General features: G+C 59.8%; 13 protein-coding genes across 13 annotated transcripts; 7 read left to right on the top strand and 6 right to left on the bottom strand.

The window, feature by feature from the left end:
- Positions 1 to 1,678: 1,678 nt before the first annotated feature.
- PCK1 (Protein kinase C-like 1) lies at positions 1,679 to 3,612 on the top strand (the record flags this gene model as incomplete). Its single annotated transcript, XM_028618399.1, has 2 exons — positions 1,679 to 1,780; positions 2,062 to 3,612. 2 exons carry the CDS (start codon positions 1,679 to 1,681, stop codon positions 3,610 to 3,612), a joined length of 1,653 nt encoding a protein of 550 aa, XP_028473355.1.
- Positions 3,613 to 4,544: 932 nt separating this feature from the next.
- EHS24_002668 (uncharacterized protein) lies at positions 4,545 to 5,609 on the top strand (the record flags this gene model as incomplete). The annotated part of the gene is made up of 3 exons (XM_028618398.1): positions 4,545 to 4,887; positions 4,947 to 5,446; positions 5,490 to 5,609. The coding sequence occupies 3 exons, from the start codon at positions 4,545 to 4,547 to the stop codon at positions 5,607 to 5,609; spliced, it is 963 nt and encodes a 320-aa protein (XP_028473354.1).
- Positions 5,610 to 5,916: 307 nt separating this feature from the next.
- Positions 5,917 to 7,856, bottom strand: CCT6 (T-complex protein 1 subunit zeta; the record flags this gene model as incomplete). Its single annotated transcript, XM_028618397.1, has 6 exons — positions 5,917 to 6,398; positions 6,478 to 7,453; positions 7,505 to 7,540; positions 7,578 to 7,636; positions 7,683 to 7,725; positions 7,785 to 7,856. The coding sequence occupies 6 exons, from the start codon at positions 7,854 to 7,856 to the stop codon at positions 5,917 to 5,919; spliced, it is 1,668 nt and encodes a 555-aa protein (XP_028473353.1).
- A 310-nt stretch (positions 7,857 to 8,166) lies between these two features.
- On the top strand, positions 8,167 to 9,592 carry EHS24_002666 (uncharacterized protein; the record flags this gene model as incomplete). Its single annotated transcript, XM_028618396.1, has 3 exons — positions 8,167 to 8,360; positions 8,426 to 9,357; positions 9,399 to 9,592. 3 exons carry the CDS (start codon positions 8,167 to 8,169, stop codon positions 9,590 to 9,592), a joined length of 1,320 nt encoding a protein of 439 aa, XP_028473352.1.
- A 59-nt stretch (positions 9,593 to 9,651) lies between these two features.
- On the bottom strand, positions 9,652 to 10,830 carry EHS24_002665 (uncharacterized protein; the record flags this gene model as incomplete). Its single annotated transcript, XM_028618395.1, has 7 exons — positions 9,652 to 9,727; positions 9,812 to 9,961; positions 10,373 to 10,424; positions 10,498 to 10,572; positions 10,632 to 10,695; positions 10,737 to 10,774; positions 10,812 to 10,830. 7 exons carry the CDS (start codon positions 10,828 to 10,830, stop codon positions 9,652 to 9,654), a joined length of 474 nt encoding a protein of 157 aa, XP_028473351.1.
- Positions 10,831 to 11,110: 280 nt separating this feature from the next.
- On the top strand, positions 11,111 to 12,151 carry EHS24_002664 (uncharacterized protein; the record flags this gene model as incomplete). Its single annotated transcript, XM_028618394.1, has 1 exon — positions 11,111 to 12,151. The coding sequence occupies one exon, from the start codon at positions 11,111 to 11,113 to the stop codon at positions 12,149 to 12,151; it is 1,041 nt and encodes a 346-aa protein (XP_028473350.1).
- A 654-nt stretch (positions 12,152 to 12,805) lies between these two features.
- EHS24_002663 (uncharacterized protein) lies at positions 12,806 to 14,222 on the top strand (the record flags this gene model as incomplete). Its single annotated transcript, XM_028618393.1, has 6 exons — positions 12,806 to 12,855; positions 12,995 to 13,169; positions 13,373 to 13,619; positions 13,686 to 13,786; positions 13,846 to 14,023; positions 14,074 to 14,222. The coding sequence occupies 6 exons, from the start codon at positions 12,806 to 12,808 to the stop codon at positions 14,220 to 14,222; spliced, it is 900 nt and encodes a 299-aa protein (XP_028473349.1).
- An 88-nt stretch (positions 14,223 to 14,310) lies between these two features.
- EHS24_002662 (uncharacterized protein) lies at positions 14,311 to 16,461 on the bottom strand (the record flags this gene model as incomplete). The annotated part of the gene is made up of 6 exons (XM_028618392.1): positions 14,311 to 14,858; positions 14,907 to 15,162; positions 15,214 to 15,509; positions 15,594 to 15,912; positions 16,064 to 16,189; positions 16,393 to 16,461. The coding sequence occupies 6 exons, from the start codon at positions 16,459 to 16,461 to the stop codon at positions 14,311 to 14,313; spliced, it is 1,614 nt and encodes a 537-aa protein (XP_028473348.1).
- Positions 16,462 to 17,134: 673 nt separating this feature from the next.
- Positions 17,135 to 18,671, bottom strand: EHS24_002661 (uncharacterized protein; the record flags this gene model as incomplete). The annotated part of the gene is made up of 9 exons (XM_028618391.1): positions 17,135 to 17,281; positions 17,388 to 17,477; positions 17,516 to 17,870; positions 17,917 to 17,939; positions 17,986 to 18,006; positions 18,059 to 18,158; positions 18,204 to 18,315; positions 18,387 to 18,439; positions 18,553 to 18,671. 9 exons carry the CDS (start codon positions 18,669 to 18,671, stop codon positions 17,135 to 17,137), a joined length of 1,020 nt encoding a protein of 339 aa, XP_028473347.1.
- Positions 18,672 to 19,876: 1,205 nt separating this feature from the next.
- On the top strand, positions 19,877 to 21,454 carry EHS24_002660 (uncharacterized protein; the record flags this gene model as incomplete). The annotated part of the gene is made up of 4 exons (XM_028618390.1): positions 19,877 to 20,150; positions 20,203 to 20,242; positions 20,280 to 21,106; positions 21,159 to 21,454. 4 exons carry the CDS (start codon positions 19,877 to 19,879, stop codon positions 21,452 to 21,454), a joined length of 1,437 nt encoding a protein of 478 aa, XP_028473346.1.
- A 487-nt stretch (positions 21,455 to 21,941) lies between these two features.
- Positions 21,942 to 22,628, bottom strand: EHS24_002659 (uncharacterized protein; the record flags this gene model as incomplete). Its single annotated transcript, XM_028618389.1, has 1 exon — positions 21,942 to 22,628. The coding sequence occupies one exon, from the start codon at positions 22,626 to 22,628 to the stop codon at positions 21,942 to 21,944; it is 687 nt and encodes a 228-aa protein (XP_028473345.1).
- Positions 22,629 to 22,969: 341 nt separating this feature from the next.
- On the top strand, positions 22,970 to 24,214 carry EHS24_002658 (uncharacterized protein; the record flags this gene model as incomplete). Its single annotated transcript, XM_028618388.1, has 1 exon — positions 22,970 to 24,214. One exon carries the CDS (start codon positions 22,970 to 22,972, stop codon positions 24,212 to 24,214), a length of 1,245 nt encoding a protein of 414 aa, XP_028473344.1.
- Positions 24,215 to 24,583: 369 nt separating this feature from the next.
- EHS24_002657 (uncharacterized protein) lies at positions 24,584 to 27,147 on the bottom strand (the record flags this gene model as incomplete). The annotated part of the gene is made up of 4 exons (XM_028618387.1): positions 24,584 to 25,618; positions 25,657 to 25,920; positions 25,967 to 26,276; positions 26,330 to 27,147. 4 exons carry the CDS (start codon positions 27,145 to 27,147, stop codon positions 24,584 to 24,586), a joined length of 2,427 nt encoding a protein of 808 aa, XP_028473343.1.
- Positions 27,148 to 27,607: the final 460 nt, after the last annotated feature.

Raw genomic sequence — 27,607 nt, 5'->3', positions numbered from 1 at the left:
ATGAATTTCGAACGGCAAAGTGAGCGCCGTCGCAAGCCGTATACCACCGGGAAGACTGTGGGCCGCGACGCCGCCAGAGCCAGGGTGTGCAGGGTGTGGGTGCAGGCGCTGATACCGTGATCTGACCTCTTGATGGCTGGTGACTGGGCAGCAGAGCAGAGGGGGACACAGGGGATGAGCACACAGTAGTCACCGGGGGGACCATTACCTGGTATCGAATCCCCCGGTCATGACATGCGGGCGCCCAGCACTCGGCAGCAAGTACGCGACGCAGACAATGTATTTTCGAAGAGCTGTGTATGGAGCGACAATACGCGGCACGCCGGCCAGAGCCCGACGGCGTGTCATGAGAGAAACGAGCCCTGGTTGCGAGCAGCGTGTAGAAGGAGGCAGCAGCTGTGTGCAAGCTCTTGCCACACTTCCTGGCATACTGTGCTCACTGCACGCAATCAGTAGCAAGGGAGAGTGTGCTTTGCATGAGTGTGCACCGCTGGTAGGGACACGATCGCAGAGGGTGGCAAACGGAGCTCCACATGATGTGCCATGGAGGTCGCACTGTCCTGGCTGCGGGGTGGGCTGGCGACGGCTGGCAGAGGGCTGTGGGGAGGGCTGTGGCACTGTACGTACGGTGGGCGCGGCGATATCGGGGGACGACTCCGACGCGTTGGCAATGACAAGACGACGCTCCGAAGAAATCCGACGACTGTACAGTGGCATTTGGCCGGTCAGCTGGCCCCGGGGCTCCTCGTGCCGTGTTGAATGGCGGTGGACGCGGCTGGTCGATCCTTTTTGCCGTCTCGCATGTGCACGATGGCGTCTAAAGCGGCGTCTCTCGCATCGCCATGGGTACATGGGAGCCCGTCGAGCCGCGTCCTGAGGGCCTGAATGTCTCCATGGAGGGCCGGATCTCCACCAGCACGCATCCCGGGCAATCTCGGAAACACACGGGGGGGTCGTGTGCGGGTGTCGATACCGACAGACCTGGTTACATATAAGGACAGCAGCACCACCACCTATGCATTGAACATCACCCCCCAACACCTCTCTCCCACCTCCTTCCACAGTTCTCCAGTCCTCCCCCGACCACTCCGACTGCCACCGAGCTAGGTAAGTACGAGCTCGACGATCATGACTGCCACCGGCGGGGAAAAGGTTATTGCCACACACACACACATAATACACCGGAGGCCGGCAATCTTGCAGCCGGCCGGCAACAGCGCTTGGCACCGAGAGGAGCATTTGGATATTGCAGATCGTGTGTCTCCAAGTTCCAATTGTCACCTGCTGTGTGTGTGCGTGGTGGGCGCGGGCACAACCTCGTGCCGTACCGCATGCCAGCCGCTTTCAGTCTATTGCAGACACCAGGTGCACGCCTTCTCGGGTCTGGACGGGCAGGCGGCCTTGTCCCCCCCACAGCGCGGGACAGACGGGCCAGAGCGCACCCATGTCCCAGGCCGAGAACAGTGGTCACGGGCTCTCCGCGTCACTCGTCTCAAGCGCGGCATTCTCGCGCTCCATGACGCTCTCAAATAGCCCCCCCCGCTCTCCCCCGTGCTCTTATAACAGCCCCCACCCACTCTCTCTTCCAGTTCATCCGCTCACCTCTCCCTCTCAGCATTCACACTCCTCCCCACTGCATCTGTCCCACCCACTAGAACCCCCCACCGCATCTTCCACCATGGCTCCCACTGCCCACCACGAGGCCGACAACCAGTTCCTTGGCAAGTCGCTCAAGTACTTCTCGCAGGCCGGCTTCGACCTGGACCGTATCCACATCAAGGTGAGTAGTCTGCACGGGCACCTGCCCATCCCCCAGTCCGGGGCCGCGCACTTGGTGGCTGTCGGTGGCTTGGAACCTGGAGTGGCTGCGAGCTTGCTCTGTGTCCTGCGATTATTTTGTCGCTGGCGCAGTCTGCTCGCACGACACCCAGGCCGTGGTCGACAACCCGACTCTCACAGACCACCACCGAGTGCGAAGTGCTCCGGTGCTCCGGCCGGAGAGGGGCGCAACTTGCTGCGAGACACAAATCTCTCGAGTTCTCAGCTGACCACTGTTCCCAGCGCAATGCTCCCATTGCCTCCCTCTACGAGGACGCCATCTCCAACGAGGGCGCCGTCATCTCGTCGTCGGGTGCTCTGATCAACTTCTCGGGTAAGAAGACTGGTCGCTCGCCCAAGGACAAGCGTATTGTCTACGAGGACTCGTCCAAGGACGACATCTGGTGGGGCCCCGTCAACATCAAGATGGACGAGCACACCTTCGAGATCAACCGCGAGCGTGCCATCGACTACCTCAACACCCGCGAGAACGTCTACGTCTTTGACGGCTTTGCCGGCTGGGACCCCAAGTACCGCATCAAGGTCCGCGTCATCGCCTCGCGCGCCTACCACGCTCTCTTCATGCACAACATGCTCATCCGTCCCACCGCCGAGGAGCTTGCCAACTTTGGCGAGCCCGACTTTATCATCTACAACGCTGGCCAGTTCCCTGCCAACCGTTTCACCACTGGCATGACCTCGACCACCTCGGTTGAGATCAACTTCAAGCGCATGGAGATGGTCATCCTGGGTACCGAGTACGCCGGCGAGATGAAGAAGGGTATCTTCTCGGTCATGCACTACCTCCAGCCCGTCAAGTTTGGCCAGCTCTCGCTCCACTCGTCGGCCAACCAGGCCAAGTCTGCCGACGGCGAGTCGGGTGACGTTACCCTCTTCTTCGGTCTCTCGGGTACCGGCAAGACCACCCTCTCGGCCGACCCCAACCGTCTCCTGATCGGTGACGACGAGCACGTCTGGTCGGACACTGGTGTCTTCAACATTGAGGGCGGTTGCTACGCCAAGTGCATCAACCTCTCGGCTGAGAAGGAGCCCGAGATCTTCGGCGCTATCCGCTTCGGCTCGATCCTCGAGAACGTCGTCTACAACCCCGCCGACCGCGTTCCCGACTACGACGATGTCTCGATCACCGAGAACACTCGCTGCGCCTACCCCATCGACTACATCCCCAACGCCAAGATCCCCTGCATCGCATCGGTCCAGCCCTCGAACATCATCATGCTCTGCTGCGACGCTTTCGGTGTCCTCCCGCCCGTCTCGCGCCTCACCTCGGAGCAGGCTCAGTACCACTTCATTGCCGGTTACACCTCCAAGACCCCCGGTACCGAGGACGGCATTGTCGAGCCCTCGCCCACCTTCTCGACCTGCTACGGTCAGCCCTTCATTGTCCTCCACCCCGGCCGCTACGCCAAGATGCTCGCCGAGCGCATGGACAAGAACAAGGTCAACTGCTGGCTCATCAACACCGGCTGGACCGGCGGCAAGTTCGGTACCGGCCGCCGCTGCCCCCTCAAGTACACCCGTGCCATTGTCGACGCCATCCACGATGGCTCGCTCGCCAAGGCCGAGTACACCAACTTCCCCATCTTCAACCTTGCCATCCCCAAGGCCCTCGCCGGTGTCCCCTCCGAGATCCTCGACCCTGCCCAGGCCTGGGCCGACAAGGCCGGCTTCCAGGCTGAGATTGAGAAGCTCGGTGGCATGTTCCAGAAGGCGTTCACCAAGTACGAGTCGGACGTTGGACCCGAGATCAAGGCCGCCGGCCCCCTCCTCTAAAATGTGCAAGGACAGTAGTAGCAGCATTGTATTGTATTGTTGACATGATATCATTGCCTGGAAGGTTTCACACAAAATTACTCTGGTGCACTTGGCAGCACAGCAGCACATGGTACTGATTATTGTTCTTCCTCTCTTCGACTTTTGGCGAGCCCCGGATACGATTTACCGTGCTACCGGGTTCGGACGCCCTCGCCGTCGATAACAATCCTTCTATGGTAATCCACTACAAGCATGACATAACACAATGTCCGTTTGCTGCCACCATGTGTTAATGTCTCCCGAAGCATCGTGCACCTCGATCCCGGAACCATCCGCTGCGGCGCCATTAGGACTGGAGGGGGTTTTGGGTTGTCATTGTCGATCCCCCGCCCTGCGCCACACCGGCCGCCACAGCGTGGGTGGAACACGGAAAGGGTCGCCGAACAGTGTACAGTAGTGTGGGGTTGTCCTGTTGGTCCCCGGTTGCACATGCTCCATGCGTGTTCTTTGGTGCTGGTTATCTCCTCACCGGAGAACACAAGGTGCCAGATGATGCCAGACGGCCACGGCCACGAGCCTGCCACCAACGCATACTAACGCCGTTTCGCGACGATTCCACGAGCAGATGACCGACGGCGTTGGTTGACGACAGTCGCCTGAATCTCGCCTGCTTGAGCGCGGAGCAGGAATGGCCAGGCCAGTTGTTGCTCTTGCATTTATGATTCTGCCTACGTCAACGTCATGTCCCAAGAACGTGCCAAGGCAAACACATCCGTCAGCGTCTAGACATTGGCATTTCGCTGATTGTGTTCGACGACAACGGCCACCGGCCACCGGGCTCAGACACCATATCGGATCCGAAGCTATATCAGATATAAGCACGGCTTGGCCTGGACGATACCGCCCATTCCGAAAGACAATAACATTCCCACAACACAATCTCACACACCATGACGACTGCCACCGACACCGTCATGAACCCCCTCATTACGGGTCTCGCCACCAAGCATGTCGTCGTGTTTGGCGGTACTGGCCAGCAAGGCTCGGCCTTTGTCCGTGCGCTGGGTGCATACAACACCGACCCAGCGGCGCCACACTACACCATCCACGTGTTGACGCGCTCCAAGGGCCCCGTCAACGTATCGTCTGTCCCGGGCGTCAAGGCCGTGTACTGCGAAAACTACATGGACGTCCCGCTCATGGCGTTCGAGGCGACGGGTGTCCTCATGGGCCAGATCCACGGCGTCTTTGACGTGCAGGGCTATGTCTCTGAGAAGGAGGACGAGGAGCAGGGTACGTGTCTATGGGGGTGGTTCTGTTCTGTTCTGTTTTGTTTCTGACGGGCCGCGAAGGCAAGAGGATCGTGGACGCCGCAGCCGAGTGGGGCGTCAAGCACTTCATCTACGCGTCAGTCTCGCACGACGAGACGGTCACGCTGGGCCATGACGGCCTCGACACGAAGCGCGCTGTCGAGCGCCACCTCAAAGCCAACGACGCCGGCATGAAATGGACCATGCTCGCAGACACAGACTTTATGGACAACTGGCTGCCCGACCAGCGCTTCACGCTCAAAGCGTACCGCACCATTCTGCTGCGCAAGACGTTTCACAAGCGGCCCGACGCCAAGCTCGCCATGATCTCCACGCGCGACATCGGGCGTGCTGGCGCCAAGGCGCTGCACGAGCCCGAGACGTATGCCAATACATCAATCTACCTCGCTGGCGACGCACTGAGCATGTCCGAGGTCGTCGAGATCTACAAGGACGTCATGGGCGGACCTCCAACCGAGACCTGGGGTCTCGTGGCGACCATTGGCCTGTGGTCGGACCCGCACGCCAACAAGCTCACAAAGGTGCGTGGTCGTTGGCATGTATGATGTTGTTACTGACCTCCAGTTTTATGACGCGAAAGGTTACGATATCAACCTGGAGGCCACCAAGAAGGTCCTCCCAGACGTGGAGGACTTCAGGGCTTTCCTTGAACGCTTCAAGCGCGAGCATGCCAATAAGGCGTAGTGGAGCGGACGGGCAATGGTGGAGACTGGTCGAATTGTATTAGCACTGTAATGTCATGGAGCCTCAACCGGGTCTGTTCCCCTGCTTTGCGGTGTGTACGAGGCTCGAGACAGCACGGCCAGAGCGTCAACTGACAGGTGACCATTGTCGTCTGACGGATGTAATGAAAGCTCGTGCCGTGCTAGCGTGCACTTTTGACTGCCACTCCAAATATCACGTCCAATGCATACACCGCCGATGCCGCAAACCAGTATCAGATATCTACGTCGTCCCCTCCGTGTCTTTTTAAAAGGTAAGAAGTAGTAGCTTACATGCCGTTGGCGTCCGGCTTCAACGATGACCTGCCGGCGCGGAGGATCTCGTCGGTGCCGAGGAGGTTGACGGCAATGACCGAGCAAGAGTGGAGCATCTGCCTCTTGACGCGGTAGTTGTCCCAGACACCCTCGGTGATGGGGTTCATGGGCTCGCCGGAACGCAGGTCGAGGCCGACGGGGTCGTCGGTCTCCTCGGCCTCCTGCTGCAGGCCGACAATGGCGTCCTGCACGTCAAAGCCGCCGTTGGCCGCCAGAGTCTTCGGGATGATGAGGAGCGCCTCGGCGAACGCCAGCACACCGAGCTTCACGCGGCCCTTGGCAGTGGCCTTGAGCGCGGTCTGCAGGTGCTGCGAGCAGGCAATCTCAAAGGCGCCAGCACCGGGAATAACACACTTGTCCTCAATAGCGTTCTTGACTGCGCGGAAGCCGTCACGGAGCGCGTCCTGGATCTGAGCCATGGTGTGGGCGTTGGGGCCTGTATATGTTGTCAGCCACATGTGACGTGGGGTGCAGCTCGAAACAAAACCGCAAGCAGCTGCACTGCCAACACTCACCCTTGATGAGCATGGTGACACTCTTGGGCTCCTTGACGTCCTCAACAAAGGTGTACTTCTCCTCGCCGAGAGTGTGCTCGTACACAAGACCGGCCCAACCGAGAACGTCCGGGGTGAGGTCGTCGACCGAGTTCTGCGCAACACCGCCGCACGCCAGCTGCAAGCGCTCCATGTTTCTCCTCTTGGCACGACGAAGGGCGAGGATGCCGTTCTTGGCAAGGACGTCGAGCGACATGGGGTCGATACCCTTCTGGTTGATAATGACAAAGCCCTTGGGCTTCTCGTCCGAGCCGAGGGCAACGTCGCAAACGGCATTCTTCAGCTCCACAATCTTCTTGAGCTTCTCGTCCAGAAACCTGCGCTCCGACTCGACGAGCTTTTCACGCTGGTCAGCCGACGAGTAGAAGAAGCCAGAGTTGACCTCGGTCTTCTCGTACTCGAGCGAGACGTTCAGGGTAAGGACGTAGGCGTTCTCGACACGCTTGGGCATGTCGGGGTGGCGGGCACCGTGGTCCATGACGAGACCCTTGACGAGCTGGGTGTCGGTGTCGGTGCGGTGCTGCATCTTCATAATCTCGATCATGTGCAGGTCAATGGGCTCGCGGTAGGCGGCGGCGCCAGTGGCATCCGCGGCGGGCACGGGGGGCTGGATGGCAAGGACGGCGTCGACACAGTCAGCGGCGAGCTTCTGGGCAAGCTTGGCGTGGAGCTTGGTCGAGAGCGAAGTAAGGCCGACCTGGATGAGGTTGGCACGGTCAAGGACGGGAGTCTGCTTGAATGAGTCGAGGAACGAAAGAGCCTCCTTCTTGGCAAGGTCAAAGCCCTCGCCAATGACGCGAGGGTGGACGCCCTCGGAGATGTAGCGGTCGGCCTGCTTGAGAAGCTCGCCGACAAGGAGGACAACCGAGGTGGTGCCGTCACCGACCTGCTCGTCCTGGGCGACAGCAGTCCGGGCAATCATGGCGGCGGTAGGGTTCTGAAATGTCAGCTACATCCGTCATCGAGACTGGAGTGGATCACAACTCACCTGGATCTGCATCTCCGAGAGGAGGACCTTGCCGTCCTGCACTGTCAGCTAAACACCCATCCCACTGACGCACCTTGGTCATCTTGATCTGGCCCGAACCGTCGACAAGCATCTTAATGGTACCGCGAGGGCCTGGACGTCAGTTTCCACTGCCCTCAGTGGGAGGCGGACAACTCACCGAGGTTGCTCTTGACGACACCGGCAAGACCGACAGCACCAGCCTGCCTGTTAGTACTATCCCTCACAAGTCCAAAGTCGCTACACGCCAAGGGACACGTACAGTGTTGACCTGGAGGGCCTGGGTGCGGCGAACGCTCTCGGCGCGCGGGTTGATGAGCTCGAGGGAGGACATTTTGGATTTGTCGCTCGCTGGCGGAAGGTGTGATGGGTTGATAAGAGCTGTGTGTGCTTCCTTGTCTAGCTAAGTGGTCGAGGCTGCGAGAGGAGAGCTGTGGGAGATGTGGAGAATGACCGCTGGAATGTTGCAGAAGGTGTCTCCCTCGCGCGCACTTTGCTCATCGTCAACGCGTGGATGGGCGCGCAAGTGCCCGGAATCAAATTCGTGTATATTTGGTCCCGCCCTGGTCTGACGGATGGTGGAGGCAAGGTCCACTCCTCCCAATGTCATTCTGAACAACCAACAACGACCACTATCACCAGCAATGGCGTCCCTCAACAGCGTCGTCAACAAGCTGGTAAGGGCCGCCGCATCGGTTCCCGAAAACATCTCCGACGCCGACCTCGACGCACACGTTGCCCGCGTCCTCGCAGCCGAGGCAAAGGCCAACGACGTCAAGTGGCAAGAACTTGGTCTCGGTGCGTACCTCGGCTCGGGAGGCTCTAGTAGTCGTGACTCGTGAGTATCTGTACCTGCCTACCTCTTTCTGTAAAGATTACTGTACGCAGTTGACTAATTTTAAGGCCTGACCCGGACAAGCCCAAACCCAACAAACGCTTTCTCGCCAGCGTCATTCGAAATGTTGACGGACACAACCAGGCCCTGTTAGCCCAACAGGCTCAGGATGCCCGCGACGCTCGTTCGGTGCGTACTGGCCCAGCAAGGGACTCGACACGCGGCGAAAGGTCGCGCGGAGCAGGCGGGTCTAGCGGTGCAAGCCGCCTGTTTGGGGGTGCGCTCGCGAGTATGGGCCGTGACTCTGGGCGACGCAGCGATAAGGCCAAGGAGCGTGAGCGCGACCGGGATCGAGACCGCGAACACGTTGGCAAGGAGAGGTCAAAGTACGATGACCGCCGCCAAGACGAGAGGCGAGAGAGTATGCGGCCACATGACCGTGATCTTTCCCCTTCTCGTCCTCGCGAGCGCTCTCCTGCTCGTGATAGCCGGCGCGACCAAGACCGTGAACGGAGGCGCAGAGACGACTCGGATGATCACCGACGGAGGCGGCGCGCCTCGGACTCCGAGGACGACAGATATGACAAGCGCCGATCACGCCGATACGATTCCGACGACGACCGAGACAAGCGCCGCTCATCGAAGCGGTACGACTCGGACGACGAGAGACGAGAGAGCCGGCGTGAGCGAGACGAGACCCGTAACGGCAAGGACAAGGGCAGGAGGCGGCAAGATCACGACGACGACGACGATGCCGACCGACGACGCCGAAGGCGAGACAAAGAACGTCCCAGCCGCCGCCGTTCTCCGACACCACCACCTCCTCCACCTGGAAGGCCACCGTCCCCACCTCGCGAGCCCCAAGCTCCATCAATCTCGCGAATGGACAAGTACTTCCAGTCCGACTATGACCCGCGTATGGACGTTGGTGCCGTCCCCAAGGAAGGACCTGTGGTCGACGTGGGATGGGACAACATGCTGGCCGTGCTCAAGGAGCGCGGTAAGAAGGTGAGCTGCGACACTGTGCTTGGAAGCTGACAGTCAAGCGTCGCCGCCAATCGCCTGGACTTTCGCTCTCTCCCGAACCCGAGAAGAGGTTCCGCGACGAAGGCAGAAACAAGGAGAAGAGCTACGCCGAGCAGCTGAAGAGCATTTTGACGGAAGCCGAGAAGACCGTCATGGACATGGAGTATACGCGCAAGGGTGGCGTCCGCGAGTGGGACGTTGGCAAGTGATATAGTAGTGTATTCATACATGCACCCTCCTGCAGTACCAAGCCGCACGGAGCCTACGTCTACCAGAGACCAGACGCGAGGTTCTTGACACCCGTGCGGGCGTATGGGATGTACGAGAGCGAGTACCACGCCATACTGCGGTTGGTAGTCAGCCACAATCACAACAGCAACAACAACAACAACAATCCGCAGCCACACAGCTGTGGTGGGAGGACTCACGCGAGGTACTGAATAATGACGAAGATGATGCACAGGACTGCAGGCAGGACGAACGCGGAGACGAACGTAAGGACAATAGCCGCGAACATGATAATTGTGGCAACAAGTCGCACAGGCTTCCACATCATCTTCCATTGTGTGGCAAAACCGCTGGGTCATGTCAGCATTGCCGGAGGAACTCAAGTGTGATGAGAGACGAGCCCAAGTGAACCTTTGGAGAGCGGCCAGGGCGCCTCATGCCCGAATACTAGGTATTCTGGGCCATCGGACTGTCCAGCGGCGTTGCCAAGTAATGGGCCGACGGCAGACCGAAGGGGCCTGTGCTTCCACCCTGTGTACCACACCACACCACCGTCGTTGTTGCGGCCCACATTGCGGACAACTAGACCGGCGCGCTGGAACACCACAGGCGATGCGTTGACAGCGGCGGTGGTGTTTGCTGGAACTCTCCGCAGTGGGGAGCACAGCATGCCAACAATTGGATCTGCGATCGTGGCTCCGCAATTCCCGGCCACAGAGGCTGAGACAACAACGGGAAAGGGCAGTGGGAAGAGAACGTACACGAGGAAACCAGTACCGACGAGGGAAACGATGGCGCCCAGCGCAAAGAGAACTGCCCCGTTAGCTCATTGCACACCATTGCGTCGAGCGCCCGTGCTGCGCGTCATGCTTGACGAGATACTCACTTGCCAGTGCGCCTCCTTGTCCGAGCAAGAACAAGATGGCTCCAAGGAGCGAGATAGCAAATCCGCCGACGAAGCCTGTCGCCAGTGTCAGCTTTCTCGAAGTCAGGCAATGGCCTGCGGGTGCAGAGACGTACATGCGCCAAAGCCCATCAGGCGCTGCATCTTGGTGAGTTCGAGGCTCGGCCAAGCCGACTTCTCCTGATCCTGTCAGTTTCCAGAGCTGTAGCGAGAGCACTCACGCCTCCGAACATGACATCCTCGGGAGTCGCATCGAGATCTGGTGTCAGCTATAAGCACAGGCAGTTCCAACTCACTAAGCCAGCCTGGGGGCATGTTGACGAGAATGAGTGAATGTAAGGAACGCAAGCAACGCAACCTCGTCGCGACACATATATCATGGCCTTGGCACTGAAACACGCGCCAATCTTGGGTGGTGGTCACGTGACATCCTTAAATCCAGGTCTAGTCACCCGCGCTCCGAGCCACGACACAGCCCGCTTGCACGGTCCCCCCATTTACCATTTGATCCCGCTTCCCGTCCACACACCTTTTTGCCACCCATTCTCACTCCTCTTCACTCGCCTTCCTCCATCGCCCCATCCCCATCGCCATCATGACGATGGTCAGCGCTCCCCCGCCGGCCATCGCGGCAAACTCGGCGCCTTCCCTTACAAAGGGTAGGCAGTCGGCTTTACCACCTCTCGGCGCCATGCCGTCCTCGCACGACATGGGCCGCTTTGTCAGCGCGACACCCTCGGACGTGTCCGTCCCACCCCTCGCGCCGGCGCTCGACATGTCGCTGCTCCCAACGACCCTGGCTGCAGTTAACCACCTGTGCGCCGCCCGTGTCCGCCTCCTCGCGACTATGCCTACTGTAGGCATGGCTTGGAGCTTGTGGTGCGGCCGCTGCGGAGCGTTGCGCGAGGGCTTTGGCGGTGCTTGTGCCTACAAGTTGCGTGACAAGAGTGGCAGTGCGACACCCTCCTCCACGACTACTTCGCGCAAGCGCAGTATCAACGGCGAGCTCAAGAACTTGTCGATGGACGCGGACCTTGACGCAGAGGGCGAGGATGCGTCTCCCGCCGACGAGCTCGAGCGCGAGTTACACCGCACTTTGGCCGCCATGGCAAACGGCTGCAACACCCCGCCTGCGATGCCCCCTCAGCGTCGCCGCAAGTCGCCACGCTGCACCGCGTGTGGTTCAAAGTTCCGTCGTCCCCAGCCCCAGCCTGCGCGTTTCCCACCCGCTCGCTCTGTCGCGCGTACCAGGAGGCAGTCCTCTCTGGCGGCCGAGGTCAAGAACGAAGAACCCGAGGCGACCTCGACGACTCCTGCTTCGAGCGCAGCTCCGTCGTCCAACGGTAGCCCGGCCGGGTCCCCCGTGGCCTCCCCGGGTCCCAACGCGTTGTCGCGCACGCCGTCGTTGCAGCACATTCCCACATCGCACCCCTCGACGCCGACATACCCGAACCCCCCAGTTGTACCTCCCCCGACATCTGGCGGTACCGCCCCGCCCGTCTCGATCCCTCCTGGCGGCGGAGCACCCCCGGCCAAGAAGCGCAAGACCAAAAAATCGGGCCTCGCAAAGCTCCTCGCACAGAACGCGCAGCGCGCGGCGGAGAAGAACGGCAGCGGGATGTGGGGCCTCGGGTAGGCTCTCTCATTTCTCGTTTTCACCACGGCCACGTTCTCCGTCAAAGCGAGCCGTGGCCCTCTCTCCGTCGTCTCTGCCTTTCGCCACGCTGGCTCTCAGCGCGATTGACCTTTGACCGCTTCAAGCCCGACCGATTGCAACCAATCGCGAAACGAACCGTCTCCCGTCGCCAGTGGCACCAGCGCGCCTGCGCTCGGCGCCCTGTACCACCATGTTGTAGCTTTACCACCCTCCCTCCCCCTCACATGCTCACCCTCCTTCGTTCTCTGGTCTGTGCTGGCTGTATAATTCGCGCCAATGTGTCACCTCATACTGGATTTGAGCGTGACCGACTCGTATGGCCTCGTATGTCATGTTCACGTGCCTGTGTATCGAGATACCAGGGTACCTTTCCTCGCAGTCTTCCTTATGAAGACTTGTTGGGTAGGAGATCCACCTTCGTGCATGTTTCTAGGGCCGTGATAAGTGCTACTGTTGCAAAAACGAGCAGCTAGAGTGCGACTTGACAAACCGACGCGACTGGACTGGAAGGCGAGCTGTCATCGGCTATATCCGCGTATCATCGTCATGGCTCAGGAGAACCAAATGCCACATGATCCGGCCAGAAAAGAACACACGCCTCTCTCCATTGTCCACTCACCCTCATTCACCACCATGGCACCGGTACTCACAGCCGAGCAGCTCCAGCAATGGGAGGACGACGGGTATGTCCAGAACATCATGACGCGAGTGACTCGGCGCTGATACAGACTCGTACCTCCATCCATACCTATCCCGCCTCGCCCTCGTTGGCCGTCCATGGACACCTCCACCCTCACTGATATCGCTGTTCACACCTTTCAGATACCTCGTCCTTGAGGGTTTCTTCTCCCCCGCGGAGACCACCGAGATGCTCGACCGCGTCCACAAGCTCCTCAATGAGTTTGACCTCGAGGGGCATCCGCTCACAACGTTCCGTACTGATGAGGACAAGGAGGGTCATATCGGCGATGAGTATTTCCTCGGCTCGGGCGATAAGGTGAGTGCGCCGAGCGCGTTCGCTGGTGGGTGGGGGTAGGAGGGGCAATGGAGGAGCGGGCGGAAGAGAGTTCAGTACGGTTGCTGGGCCGAGGCTACCTGAAAGCCAGCGACGCTCACTCAAACTTCCCCACTTGGCCACATGTCCTCCTCCCCTTCCAAGCCCTACGCACTGAGGTGGACTGTCCTCACTCACACCGTCAGATCCGATACTTTCTCGAACCCTCGGCCGTCTCGCGCGCAACTCCCACAACTCCCGCCTCTCTCGTGGTCCCGCGCGAACGCTCCGTCAACAAGATAGGTCACGCCCTCGCTGTGCTCGATCCCGTGTTCCACAAATACACGTTTGAGGACCCCCGGATCAAGCAGGTGGCTCAAGACATGGGCAAGAAGGATCCAAGGGTGTTGCAAAGTATGGTTATTTGCAAGCAGCCAAAGATTGGCGGTTCTGGTGGGTTGCAGCGGTTTGAAGAGGAGGCGCCTAGGTGACGTGATTTGCGATACTCACCTAGCCCAGTGCCGTGTCATAACGACTCGACGTTCCTTTACACGGACCCACCTACTGCTGTGGGATGTTGGATTGCGCTTGAGGCGTGCACGCCTGAGAATGGGTGTCTGGTGAGTGGATGGCTAGGAATATCGTCTCGTAACCAAGAAACTCGCTCACACACCCGCAGTCGTTCCTCCCGGGCTCGCACAAGAAGGTCCGTATCAGCTCGCGCTTCGTCCGCGCCTCTGCAGGGGGCACGACATTCGAGACCGTTCCCGGCGTCGAGCCGAACGAAGAGAAATGGGACGAGCTGGACGGGTGGAAAGAGGCGCCGGTTGGTCCTGGAGCGCTCGTCCTGATTCACGGTGAGTTGTTCCCGGTGTCTTCTTGCGCTCAACTGACGTTCCGTTTGCAGGCAGCGTCATGCACCGTTCTCCGCCAAACCCGTCAACCAAGACGCGAATGATTTACACTTTCCACATGATTGAGGGCGGGGCAGAGTATGATGCCAAGAACTGGCTGCAGCCCACGTCCGAGATGCCCTTCCAGCGTCTTTACGCTTGAGCCAATCCCCCTCCTGTACACGCATTTCCTTCACTACCTAGGATGCATTCGCTCTATCCCTGCTACAATTACCTTCTTTACCGCCCATCTACAGAATCTCGACCTTTGCGCGCTTGACGAGGTCCGCGGCAGGCATGTTTGCCAGCTCGTCAATGAGCGCAGCCCTAAAGGTGCCAGGACCACGGACGTCGTCGCGCTCAGCAGCACGCTCGGCGGCGCAGTTGAACACGAGCACGCCGGCAAGTGCGCCCAGCAGCATGTCGCCCTGCACGAGCTGCGAGTCGTTCTCAAAGACACTGCCCTTGCCGCCGGCAAGGTGGTGCAAGCGAGCAGCAGCACAGAACGAGGCCACAAGCGTTCCGGTCATGCAGCCCGAACCTGTAATCTTGCCCAGCAGCGCATGGCCGTTGGACGTACGCAGGACGACGTCGCCGTCGGACAGGTAGTCTTCCTCTCCGGTCAGGACGACAATGGCGGCACGCTTGCGTGCCAAGGTGCGCACGACGTTGGCCGGGTCGGCAAAGCCCTTGCCGACACTGTCGACGCCGCGGGACTCGACCTCGGTGAGCTGCGCAAGGGCGCCAATCTCAGCGGCGTTGCCCTTGATGACGGTCGGTTGCCAGTGCGCGAGCAGCTCTGTATCATTGTCAGATTACCCATCACGCAAACATCCATCTGACCCACCCTTCGAAGTCTCCCTCCTGAAGGAAGTAGCACCAACAGCCACGGGGTCGTACACGAGCGGCTTGCGGTTGACGTTGGCCTGGCGGCCGGCGACGAGCATGCCCTCCTTGTCTGTGATGGTACCAAAGTTGACGAGGAGCGCGCCAATCGCAGGGGACAGATCGGCGACGTCGCGAGGGTTGGTGGCCATGATGGGGGAAGCACCAATGGCCAGGGTGGCATTGGCACTGTCGTTGATGACAACGTTGTTGGTGATCTGTAAAAGAGTGTCAGAGCTGAAAACACAAAACATGAAAGCTCCACTCACCTGGTGCACAAGCGGGACCTCGCGCTGAATCACCTCCATGAGCGCTGCCACGCCAGAGACGAGCGCCTCGGTCGAGCGAACGGGCGAGCTTTCGAGGACGAACGCAGGAGCGGCAGGCGCGCTACGCCGCACGCGCTTGAAGCTGTCGACAATGTTACGCAGGTTGGCAGCGGCCTCACGCGGGGTTTTGGAAGCCACAACCGCAGAGATGACGGCAATGCCGTCCAGCGAGTTGCGCGCGTTGGGCGAGATCGAGCCGTGCAGGAGGAAGGGGACGTTGGGAGCGTGGATACCGCCTGGAATGGGTGCACATCGAATCGGGTGAGACGAATACTTGTCAGCTAGTCCTACCCGCGGTGCTCGTTCTGTCTCCTACTCACCGATGGCCACCGCCGGGGTCTTTGACTCGGCCAACACGTCGAGCACACGACCAACACCATCTGGGCCGAGCTTGACCTTCTTGGTCACGTCCTTGCTTCCCGTAGGCCACACTGCGCCGACACCGACATAGTCGGCGTGTCCAGCAATAGCAGCCTGTGCCTCGTCGATGTTTCCGACCGAGATACCGATCACAGCGTCGTCACCGGCCAGGGCGCGCGCCTGAGCGAGAGGCATGTCGCTCTGGCCAATGTGGATGCCCGCGCAGCGGACGGCAAGGTAGACATCGATACGGTCGTTGATGAGGAGAGGGACGTTGTACTGAGGAATCAGCGACAGATCCAAGCCCAGTCTTGCCGTGTCGCTTGATGTCGAGGAGACGGCGAGGGACGCGTGAAGGTAGCGGGACAAGATGCAACAACACAGCTGCGTCCATGTCGCCCTGACACCTCACAAACAACAAGTAACTCACCTTGTCCGTAATCTCCTTTGTCCTGCGCGCGATCTCGACAAACTCTCCAGTGTCGATGTCCTTCTCGCGGACCTGGACGACAGTCACGCCTCCTTGGAGAGACTCTTCCAGCGACTCGTAGTAGTCCTGCGGGGGAGTGTCAGTGGGCTTATGGACAGCGGAAAGAAGGCGGGGGGTGGTCACTGCTCAGTGGTCTCCCGCACAATCCCGAGCACTCATTGTGGAGTGTGGGAAGGAAGTTGTGATTGGAGATGAGGATATACAGCGTTGTTGCCTAGCTGTGGCCAGGAGGGTGACATAGCAGCTGGGTTACGCGGAAAAGCACGCACCTTGCCCTCAGGCAGCAGCTCGCGGCCGGTGACGAGGTAGAGCGAGTAGTCGATATCAGCCTTGGGCATGGTGAGTGGAGTGGGTGGAAAAGGACAAGGCGGAATGGAGTGCGGTTCGAAATAATCTCACCCGGCGCGCGTTTCTGAATGATCTCATCTTGTGTCATGTTGCCCCAGCCAAAGATCCAAAGATCCGCGGTCGGCACGCCGGCCTCCGCTCGTTGGTGCCGCAGACGGACGCCGAACCCCCGCCTCCCCTTCGCGTCCATTTCGTCGCCGTCCACTGGCAGCGCATAGATGGCGGAGTCGGTCCCAGTCGTGCAGCTACGGTCTACTGTGAATTGCAGATACCCCAATTGCTGGACTAGTGCGCGGCCGGCGCCCCGACGACCCTGTGTAGCCGCCGCAGTGCCACTGGCATCGACTGTTGGAAACAGCGACGACGCACATCCAATGCTGCTTCACTAGGCGCGCAAAGTGCATGCACAAGGTTGGGCTACGACGTGCCGTGAAGGGTGCGAAATCTACGGATAAAATGGGAGGGGGAGCGATGTGGACGGACGGGATAGGAAAGGTGGGAGGGTGATGGTGCTATGGCCTTGGAAAAATCTACGGCTAACTAGCACGTCGTTCACAGAAAGGCAGAAGACCTGTCTACAGAAATGGTCCTTGGTGGCGAGGTTGATATAGTGTTTGGTGGTACATCCTCGTAAGTCGAGGAGTGCGAGGGCTGGTCGCGATATTAAGCCGCGGCCACAGCGGCCGGGGCAGCCTTGAGGTCGTCGTTGTCGTTGGCGGTTGCGTACTCGGAGATGTCGGACGTGACGAGTGGGCCCGGTTGGAAGCAGAGAGTGCGGAGAACATCAAGCTGCGTGCGCTCCAGCCACAACTGCAGGTGGTTCGAGATCCAATGATGATGAGTCGTCGATCAAAGAAGGAACAGTTAGAGATCCGTGTGAGCGAAGGAAACGGTTCACGAGGAGGCCTGCGCATACATGGGTGGCCGAGTAGTACTTCCAGTTGGACCACGGGAAGAGGTAGCCCGACAGGCCCGGGATGGCAAGCTTGGACTCGTCGGCAAGGATCTAGCAGAGTTAGCCCCGCTGTAGGTCCCGTAACTCACCTCGCGCTTGAGTGAAACAAACGCAGCGACCTTGTCGGTGAGGACGGCCTTGACACCCCAGCCGATAGCAGTACGCATCTCGTTGGGGTCGTTGACTGTCCAGACACAAACCTCCTTGCCTGCGGCACGGCAGTCACGAATGAAGGCCTGGCCGTCCGAGCCGATGAGCATCGCAAAGGCGATCGAGAAGCCCTCGCACGCGTCCCAGAAGTACTTGCGGGCGAGCGAGGGCGAGATGCCAATGTGGTAGCGACGGAGCTTGGGGAGGTACTTGAATGCGGGGCGAATGAAGATCGGGTGCCACAGACCGAGGATCAGACGAGGAGCAAGAACCGTCTCCCAGTTCTCATGCGACCTGCTGTAAGATGTGGCCCGGGCGTTGCACTCCACGTCCAACTCACGCAATGATACGGGCCATCTCGGGCTGATATGTGTTAGCTGTGGAGCGTAACCTCGGTCCCGTTACTCACGAACATCTCCTCGGGGTTGTTCTGAATCTTGCAGTCGATCTGGGATAAGCCGTCTCTCTGAAGGGCCACTCACGTTGAGAATGACATGCTGGTTCTCGGGGAGCATGAGGAGGTCAATCAGCTCGTCAAAGCGGGGGATGGGCTGAACGGGCTCCTTGACGGTGCGCACATCCCTTCCTTGTCAGCGGCTGCTGCGGAGCGGGTGACATGGGACCCACTCGATGACGCCCTTCCACGGCTGCGTGTGGATCGCACCAGTACCCGTGGTGGTGCGGTCCAGAGTCGGGTCGTGGAACATGAGAATCACGCCGTCGGACGTGATATGGACGTCTGTGGTTGAAACGTCAGCGCTCCGGTGACATGTCGACCACGTGCAGTCGCGTCGCCACGAAGTTGCGTACCACTCTCAATGCCCTCGGCGCCCTCCTTGATGGCCGCTTGGAAACTGGCCAGCCTGAAGCGTCAGGTGTCGTTCGGTGCGGAGCGCGCGAGCACTCTAGATAGCTGCTGCCCGCGCATGCTCTCGCTCGTGAAGGGGGGGGTAGAAGGGGGGCAGTCCGGCCTCACGTATTTTCGGGGAGGAAGGCGGAGGCGCCGCGGTGCCCCCAGCACTCAATGTCCTTGAGGGTACGAATAGCAGGGGGCTTGGGAGTGGGAGCGGTGTCGGGGACGGACGCGTCTGGCATGGTGGATGAGTCTTATGTCTATGGGGTGGAGTGGGTGGCAAGCGTGTGGTGTGGAGAAAGACAAGAAGAAGAAGAGGGACCAGCAGAGTCCGGGGTACATTAAAAGGAGACACGAGGTCGGTCCGCCGTCGGTCACCCCCGGCCAAGCCCGTCCGTCCACCCAGCTCCCTCTCGTCGTGCTCCTTTCTACACATGCATCGCCAGCCCCGACTGTGCACGGGGGGTTCGCCGAGAGGAGCAGAAGGGCTGCATTGGGGGGCCCGGGTTGTCGACAAAAGGCACATTGCCCGACGGTGTTGGCCTCCCGGCCTCCGTTCTACCACCGCAGGCGCAACTCCCGAACAACAACAAATGGGTCACTGGATCATGGATCGTGGACAACGCGCCGAGCCAAGACAGGCCACGCTCAAATTCCTCATTCCCCAATCTCTCAAGCTCCTGCGCTTTTCGTCTGTCTCCTTCGCTTTGCATTCCGTCCCCGCCTGTTGCTGCTTGGGTATACAGAAGGTCGTGGCCGAGGTGGAGCTATGAACGCCTTGGCGTCGGCAATCGGTGTCCCGGGCCGGCGGTCGAGTGCTGTAGATAGAACAGGATGCGACCTGCGCAGCTTGCCTTTTCGGTATGAACGTTGGTGCATTGGTGCGCAATGGACACGTTGCCCAGCTGCCCACTGTACCGCTGTACCGCTGTTACTGCTGTTGCTCTCTCTCCATGCCTCGGTCGGCACCGCTTAGTCGCGATCAGTAGACACGAAGTGGAGTTCCAAGAGATCCGATCACAAAGCAATTAGAAAATATAATTAGGAGGGCCATTAGGCTAAAGTTGTGTTGTGCCAGACCAAGAAACACATAGAGTGCTGTTGCAGTTGTGCTCTATGTCCGGTAGTGTGTTTCTGCCGGGTCAATTTCAATTTTCTATCAAAAGGGGATCAAGGGGTATTTAGTGCACGTCAAGATTCCAGTTATACAGTTAGATTTACCAACTGGCGGCCGCTCCATTTGAAACCGAAAAGCGAGGGTCTCCCAAGCAATCATTACGTAAGCATAGACTGATAAGGAGTCGGCAATGTCCGCGGCCCCTGTGTGGGATTCCGATCTCGTGCTCATCGCACCATCTGTTCCCCTCGACCGCTTCGTTGCGTTGCTGACATTGCATTGCACTTCGTCCTGCACACTGTCGCCTCCAACCCACAATCCATACCCAGCATGACTCTATCCCCCGCTGTCCCCCTACCTCCACTCACCCGTATCGCCATCGTCGGTGCCGGCGGACCGTCTGGTCTTGTCGCCCTTCGCCAATTGCTCGTCGCGGGCGTTCCCGCCAACAAGATTTCGGCTTATGAAGGGCGCGACCGCGCTGGCGGAGTGTGGAACTATGAGTCGGAACCCGGGACGATGCACGTCGAGTGGCGTGAGAGTGGGCCACCGGTGGTGAGAGCTCAGAACGAGGTTGAGAACCCCGGCGCAAATGGACCGAGTGGTGAGTGCGACGATCAGCTGCTAGGCAAGGCACTATAGGAGCTGACTGAAAGCCATGTATGACAAGTTGAGGACCAACTTGCCCAACAAGATGTGAGCTAGGCAGTGGATTCGAAAGCTGACCATCCAGCATGAACTACCGCAACACTCCCTTCCCCAAGGACACACCCATCTTCCCCACCCACGCCCAAATCGCGACATACCTCCAGGAATACGCCCAGGACGACAACCTCAGCTCGCACATATCCTTCAACACGCGCGTTACCGGCGTATACCACACTAGCGGGACCACAGATCCAGCTGAGAAATGGACGGTTGAGACGGAACACCGCAAGCAGGACGGCACGACCATCCAGTCGAGCGAGAAGGTCTCCCACGTCGTCATCTCCAATGGCCACTACAATGAGCCGTTCCTCCCGCCCATCCCCGGGCTGGATGGATGGAAGGGCCAGCTGCTCCACTCTCGCTGGTGGCGCAATCCGGTCTCTCAGCGTGGCAAGAATGTTGTCGTGGTGGGCAGCCGCGCGAGTGGATCAGACATTGCGCGCGAGCTCGCCATCGACGACGAGGATCACCCCGCCAACCCCAAACGCACCATCTATCACAGTGTACGCGGCCTGAAGCCCGGGGATACAGTGTGGGACGACGATTTTGCCTGGGCCAAGCGTATCAACGTCGTGCATGAGATTCTGAGTGTTGGGGACGATGGAACAAGCCTGCATCTCGAGGACGGCACGACGCTTTCCGACGTGGACACGCTGGTCTTCGCCACGGGATACCTGTACTCGTACCCGTTCTTCCCAGACAATAAAGCTCCATGGGACAAGTATCCCGTCACAACAGCGCTGGCTACCGCGAGCAATGGCCTACCAAGGGCTGGAGGACAGGATATCCGCAACTTGAACACGAGCGATACCTTCTACGAGCCGGACCCGACGCTGGCATTCATCGGTCTCCGTGAGCTTGGCCCCTCAAAACTCGCCGCTCCTGATTGCTGACATTTGCGCAGACTATGCTGTCAACCCGTTCCCCCTTGGCGAAGCATCGGCGCGCCTCATCGCCTTCTCCTACACCCACGACCGTATCCCGCCGCTACCCCCGCTGCGCCGCGCGACGGACAAGCCCAACGACAAGACTGTCGGGTGTCCCGCCGAGTTTGATAACCAGGACGCATGGTTGTTGGCTATTGGCGAAGGAGGGGTTGATGGCGGTGGAAAGCCTGGTGGCTGGCCGCAGTCGACCGAAGAGACGAGAGAGATGAGGGCCAATGCGCTCAAGATGCGTAAGAAGGTGTTGGGTTATTAGAAGCGATACACAGAGTTAGACAAAGATAGATCTAGGGGTGGTGACAGTATGGGCCACAGGGGCGTACTGTACACTGTCCAATGCATTACAACTGCACAATGAATGTAGGAAGACGATAGTGGGGGTGATGACAACGGGATGGGTGTGTTAAAGGGTCGTGAAGGAGATGGAACAGGGTGTGATGTCGTAAAGGGATTGGTTTGTTGCCAAGAACAAAGGACCGGCTGGCTGTTTGGTCCGACATGGGGGGTTTGCTGGAAGGGTGCAAGATGCAATTTTTCGGGGATAGAAGCATAACGTTCAAGATGTGCGATAGGAAGAAGATGGCAACAGGGTTGTCTGACGAACAAGGGGTTAGGCCTGGAAACAGGGTGGTTGGTGGTAGTAACGCTTGAGGCTGGTCGCGGGCGTCGTACTTGGTTGCGCTCGACATGAGGTTGCACAACACCCACGTTCATGGGGGAACGGGGATACACGCCATGCAATGTTACACCTGCGTGCGGTTGCACCCAGCGTCACAACTCACGTCCCAGCCGGCGACATCGCCAGAGCGTATCAGGTCCCAGCCGTCGACTCGGCGAACTTTGCGCAATGTTGATCGACGGTGGTGAGGAGTGTGGCGGGGGTCTTTGCTCGGTAGACTCTTGACTGTCGACGTGAATGCGCGATATGAGGCTAGGCGACGGTGCTTGAGCCTCTTTGAAAGCGAGGCCGATGCACTGGTATCTGAACCCGAACCCGAACCCACAGAACGGCCCGAGTGGTTCGAGCGTACGCTGCTGCGCCGCCTGGGCCTGGTCCCTTGGGTAGACCGTTTGTCGCGATTCTTGTGGGAGCGACCAGTAGCGCGAGAGCCCGCTGTCGCCGCGAATGGGTCGTCGTCTTCATCGTACTCGTGCAAAACGTCGAGTTGTCTAGAGCGCCGCTTGCTAGGACTGTCGATGTAGGACAGGCGGTTATGGCACCTGGTGGTGGCACTGTCGGAAGTGTTGCCCAAGGTCAACCCGAGCCCCGACGTGCGTCCGCTGTGGGTGTAGTCACTGCCGAGCTCGAACATCTTGTACTCGTCGTACTGGCCACTGTATCGCTTCGTCTCGCCGCTGAATCGCTGCAGACTTGAGGCGTGGCTCGAAGTGCGTCCCAGCCCGCTGCCTCGACCGCCTGGGCCTGCCATAGTGGGCCGCAGTGGCATAGGATGGGAGATGACGGAGTGGCCAGGGGAGAGGGTGAGGACGGTGGAAGTTGGAGATGGCCGTCGACGCTTTGCAGGCAGGCAAGGGATAGATATGACGCCGCCCATTGTTGAGGGGGGGTCAGAGTGATGAAGAAAGAAGGAATGGAGAGAAGTGGTGTGTCAACAACATTGGGGGACCAAGCCAAAGTGATCTCATCCGGTGGAGGTTCAAATGGGTGGGTGCCTATTTGATCCCGCCACCCACCGTCCTGGTGGTCCACATGAGTCGCCACCCAACTGACATCGAATCGCTCTCTCATACAACACCCCATCATCTCAAGATGGACGACGGTCCGCGCCGCACAGGCATCGGCTTCTTCCCAGAAGCAGTAGTCATCCGTGCAGGCCCGTCGCGTCCACAGCCTGCTCCTTATGACGCAGACGACGGCGAGTATCCCACTCCTTACTCGGTGAACACCAACGCCTCCGCTGGCCCGTCTCGACCACCTCCTCCTCGGCTTACGCAGGGCCGCGACTCGTGGTCCCTCTGGAAGGACTGGCACACAAATCCTTCTGGCCATGGCGGCAGGCGTGGACCTCCAGTATTCGTGCCTGCTACTCAGACGTACGACGAGCTGGGACGCAGTGTGCTGGACGGGTTTGGCGTTGATGTCGACGCGGGCGAGGTGGAGAAGAAAGATGAGGGGGAGAGGCAGGAGGCTGGTGGCGTGGCGGATTGGTATCGCTCCTTGTCGGCTGGCAAGTCCAAAACCGAGGTCAAGCCAATAACGGCGCCGACTGTGCCTTCACCACCACAACCCACGGCCAGCACAATTGTTACGACAACCTCATCAACAACTCAAACACCTGCGCCACTGCGTGTCCCCAGATCTGAATGGTTCATCCGACGAGCCCTGGCCAACAGCGCCTCTGCTTCCTCGTCAACACCAACTTCCCGCCCCTCCACACCGTCCTCCATCGGCTCGATGCTGGGTAACATTGACACTGCAAACCCCAAGGTAGCACCAGCCCCTCGAGTCCGATACGCCCTGGGTCCCGACAACGTGGGATACACCCGCCTTGAAGCCCTTGGATGGGGCGGCGGTGGCCTGGGACGGCCAGAGGGATGGGAAGAGAGGGAAGCGGAAGTGAAGCGCGAACGGGACGAGACACCGACTCGTCCTCGCCCTCGGTCGCCACCCAACTCGAGTGGATCTGGCTCGGCGACGCCGATAGACCTCACGGGGGATACCGACTCGGACTCTGACTCGCCCTCCGGTGCCATCTCCATCCCAGTCTCCGACGACGACGATGACGACGACAACGCACCCCGCGGTCCGGGACGCACCGCCCCCATCGCCACGGCCCTCAAGCTCGACCGTCTGGGCCTGGGCCGCTCGCGCGCCGAGAAGAAAGTCACCCATACAGCCGCGGAGATTGCCAGTGCCCAGCGGAGAGCACGGGGCGTGAAACCCAACAAGCCCGGCGAAGCGGTGGGCAAAAAGCCAAAAGTGAAATGGGCTGAGAAGGAGAGGCGAGAGAGGGAGGAGAGGAAGCGCATTGCTGCCACGCTCAATGCGTGGTGAGCAATCAGTCAATCAACATATACAACGCGTGGCGCGTTTCATGGCATTATCGCATTTGCATGGGTAGAAAGGAAGAAGATGTAGAAGTTGGTAGGAAGATGTATGGTGGTAGGGCAGTGCCATGAGAAAATGCTCGGTGTGACTCTCCGTACAACAATGCTGGTGGGTGTGGTAGTGTAGTAGATGACACAAGAAAAAAAAAAGGTGGGTTCAAGAGCGCGTCTAAGGGTGTGTCGGATTGCATGTAGCCAGCGCGCCAAGGCTGGCTCGCGACCGATGCTGCGAAAGGGATCGTCAGGTGCAGCAGTCTGCGCGCGCAGTATCTCTTAGATCTGCTGCGGATCGCCCGCTGGCACTCTGTTCGATCTGTCACGATGAAGCGGAAACATCCGTGCTAGAGCGGGTACTGGCGCTGAATCGGTCGTCGACATCGAGACCGAGTCCCATGTCCGACTGAACTTGAGGCCAGTGGCTGCTGTTCGGTCTGCTGGCCTGGGTTGCCGTGTCGGTCGCTGCGAGCGTGTTGCTCGCCACGGCAATACCGAGACTCTCGACGCGGGCAGATAGCCAGCCTGCAAAGCAGCCACTTTTACAGAATGCGGCGTAAAAGTCATTCTCGACGCGCGATTTCCCCGTTAGGCCTTTCGCCTTGAAGAGTAATGGGTTGGGACCGCGCGTACGCAGGTGGGTGAGGAACGCTGGGTGGGAGAAGGGTTTGAGCGTTGACAATGACAGGGCGGGTGGGGGAGGGAGGTTGGGCGTGCTGGAGCCGCTGGTCGAAACGGGCATGTGCATGCTCGACGAGGAAGCAGACATGGCTGGCGACCGTGGCGGGACAAGAGTCTGAAAGTATCGGTTGAGCGGGACGAGCATGCGTTCCGTGAGTTGCTGGAAGTGCATGCGGAGCGCCTCGTTGCCTTCCGGGTCGTCCAGCTTGCCCTCAGCTACGAGGGCCTCGAGGCGCTTCAACAACGCGCGATCCTTCTGGACACTCCGGTTCCTCTTTGTCAAGAAACCCTCTGGCGCATCCGCCTTTGGCTGGTTTTGGGTGCGCGGCTTGGCACGCCCGCTCGGCACCGCGATGACATTGGGCCAGTGACTCGCCGCGTTGCGGAAGAACGGGTTGGTCACGCCCACCACGACACCGGCCTGAGGCTTGTTCGAGTTGACGAGCAGCGAAAAGTCGTGGTCGTGGATGTGGAGGTATGGCCGGAAGTCACCGGCAAGGGGGATAGGCCGCACCATCTCGCGCAGCCACCAGACAATCTCCGAGCAGGTGCGCGGGTCTGGCGCAATGACGAGGACGGGCTCAGCTAGCACTAGGCACTCCCAAATGGACCAGAGGGACGGGAGGAACGTCGCGAACGCGCGGAGGGGCGTGGAAGGGGGCAACGACGCAAGGGTCTAATGGCAGTCAGTTTGAGATGTATTCTTGAACTCACGGGCTCTGGCTCGCCGCGGAGCTTTGTGGCACCGACAGCCACTTGCGGGTTGTCCGTCGAATCGGGCAGCTTGACGGTAAGCACCTCTGAGAGGAGCGGCAGCTCAAGCAGGGCGTCGGGGCAGGGGTCAGGCCATGACGCAATGCCATGGCACGCAACCTCGAGCGCACTGTATCCGTACTTGAAGAAGCTTGGGGCAATGCGCGCAAGCACGGCAGAGAATAGCGCAGGGAATGGGAGGTGCGTGAGGATCACAACAGATTTCTGTATCGTCAGCAAACTGTGTGCTAGGTCCGAATTATACACTCACCTGCATGAACCCGCGTGCAATGCCACGGTCGCGCCTCTGTTGGAACCACACAAACCCGTACAGCCACTCGCGGCCTCGCTCGTCCCAAGCGCGGTACTCTGCCGCCTTGTCGCGGTGTACGCTCGACTTGCGCGCATGATGGGGCTTTGCGCTGTTGGCGAGCACTGCCTCGTCTGCCCTGGCGGGTAAGGGCGAGGGGGGCTCTGGGTATGCCAGCGACTTTGGGTCGGGAGGCACATGACGGATCTTGAAGCTGAACTGGATAGAGCCCTCCGTGAACAGCGATGTGTCTGGGAAGGAGGAGAAAGCGCTGTCGATTGTCAGCTAGTGGTCTCTGTTTCACGCCACACAGCAGACTCTTACACGTTCTCTTTTTCTCCTGGGCCCCATCGCCTCCCGACGGCACGGCGCTCAATGACAGGCCCTCGCTCCAGGTCAAAGTTGCAGACCACGAGCTCCTTGACCCATCGCGACATCTTGTTTGCCGTCTCGCCGTCCACTAGAGGTGGAGGGCGCGGCGACGGTGCCAAGTGGGTATTGCTCGCCGGCAGGCCCAGCGGTGGTTGCGAAGACGTTGCCGAGACCACAGATGTCGCAGACCGCTGGGTCAGATCAACGCTTGGGATGCGCACATTCAACGAGTGTGAGCGCGTGATCTGCCGCCTTGCGGCAATGGTGGGCGAGTCACCGGCACCCGAACTCGGGCCGTTGACACCAATAGTTGGGATCATTGACTGCGGTGACTCGTTCACTGGTGTCGGCGTCGGTGAGGGGGAGGGAGAGGGAGATGGTGGACGCCATGGGTTGGCAGCAGCGGAGTATGGCCTGCTAGGGCCAGCATCAACCGACAGATCCGGCCAACGACTGGATGCGCTTGCCGATCGGGGTGGGGATGCCTGAGGTGCGGCGTAGCCATTGGCAACGGCGGCGTCGTTCCACAACCTCCTCGCTAATGGTGTACTGGATGCCGGGGCGGTCACATCCCTCCTTGCCCGTGGTGTCGGCGTGACGGTCGAGGGGTGGGCGGGTCGTGCGACGCTCGAGGAGGAGCGGGTGGAGTGAGCCAAGCTGTGTTGGACAATGGCGTCGGAGAGGGCGCGGTCCGATGTCGATCGTGGGAGGGAGAGGGCAATGTCCCCCGAGTCGTCTTCTACGCTTGATGGGTCTGCCGACGCGGACATTGTCGGCGACGGAGAAGAGTGAGGAAGAGACATGAGATGGGGTTAGAGATGGGTGGATCACTAGCTGCTTCATATTCATGGCCCTTTCTGCTCCCGGCGCTTAAACCTTGCGTCATTGACGACGAGCTATGAACCACTGCAGTGCACCCCCCAGTGTCCTCCGAACAGCGGCCAGTCAAATGCACACATGCATGCACGCATGCAAGCGCTCTCCCTGTGCTGCAAACCGTGCCGCGTCAACAAGGTGACTGCGGCGCCATCAAAAGGGGGCTCTGACGTTCGAGAGGGATCGATCCCGTCTCCACCATTCATCCGCTGTTTTTGCGCCACACCTTCCGCGCACGGCACCAGTCACCCCTTTCAGATGGAAGGCAGGCCATTGAGAACAAGGGGCACAACAGGTTAGAGAGTGGATACAATGCATAGAAGTGCCAGACGTAGCAAACGCAAAATGGCAAAG

The sequence above is a fragment of the Apiotrichum porosum genome (assembly GCF_003942205.1).
Source record: "Apiotrichum porosum strain DSM 27194 chromosome Unknown scaffold_13, whole genome shotgun sequence".
Taxonomy (NCBI): domain Eukaryota; kingdom Fungi; phylum Basidiomycota; class Tremellomycetes; order Trichosporonales; family Trichosporonaceae; genus Apiotrichum; species Apiotrichum porosum.
This window is presented reverse-complemented; position numbering and strand designations above follow the sequence as displayed.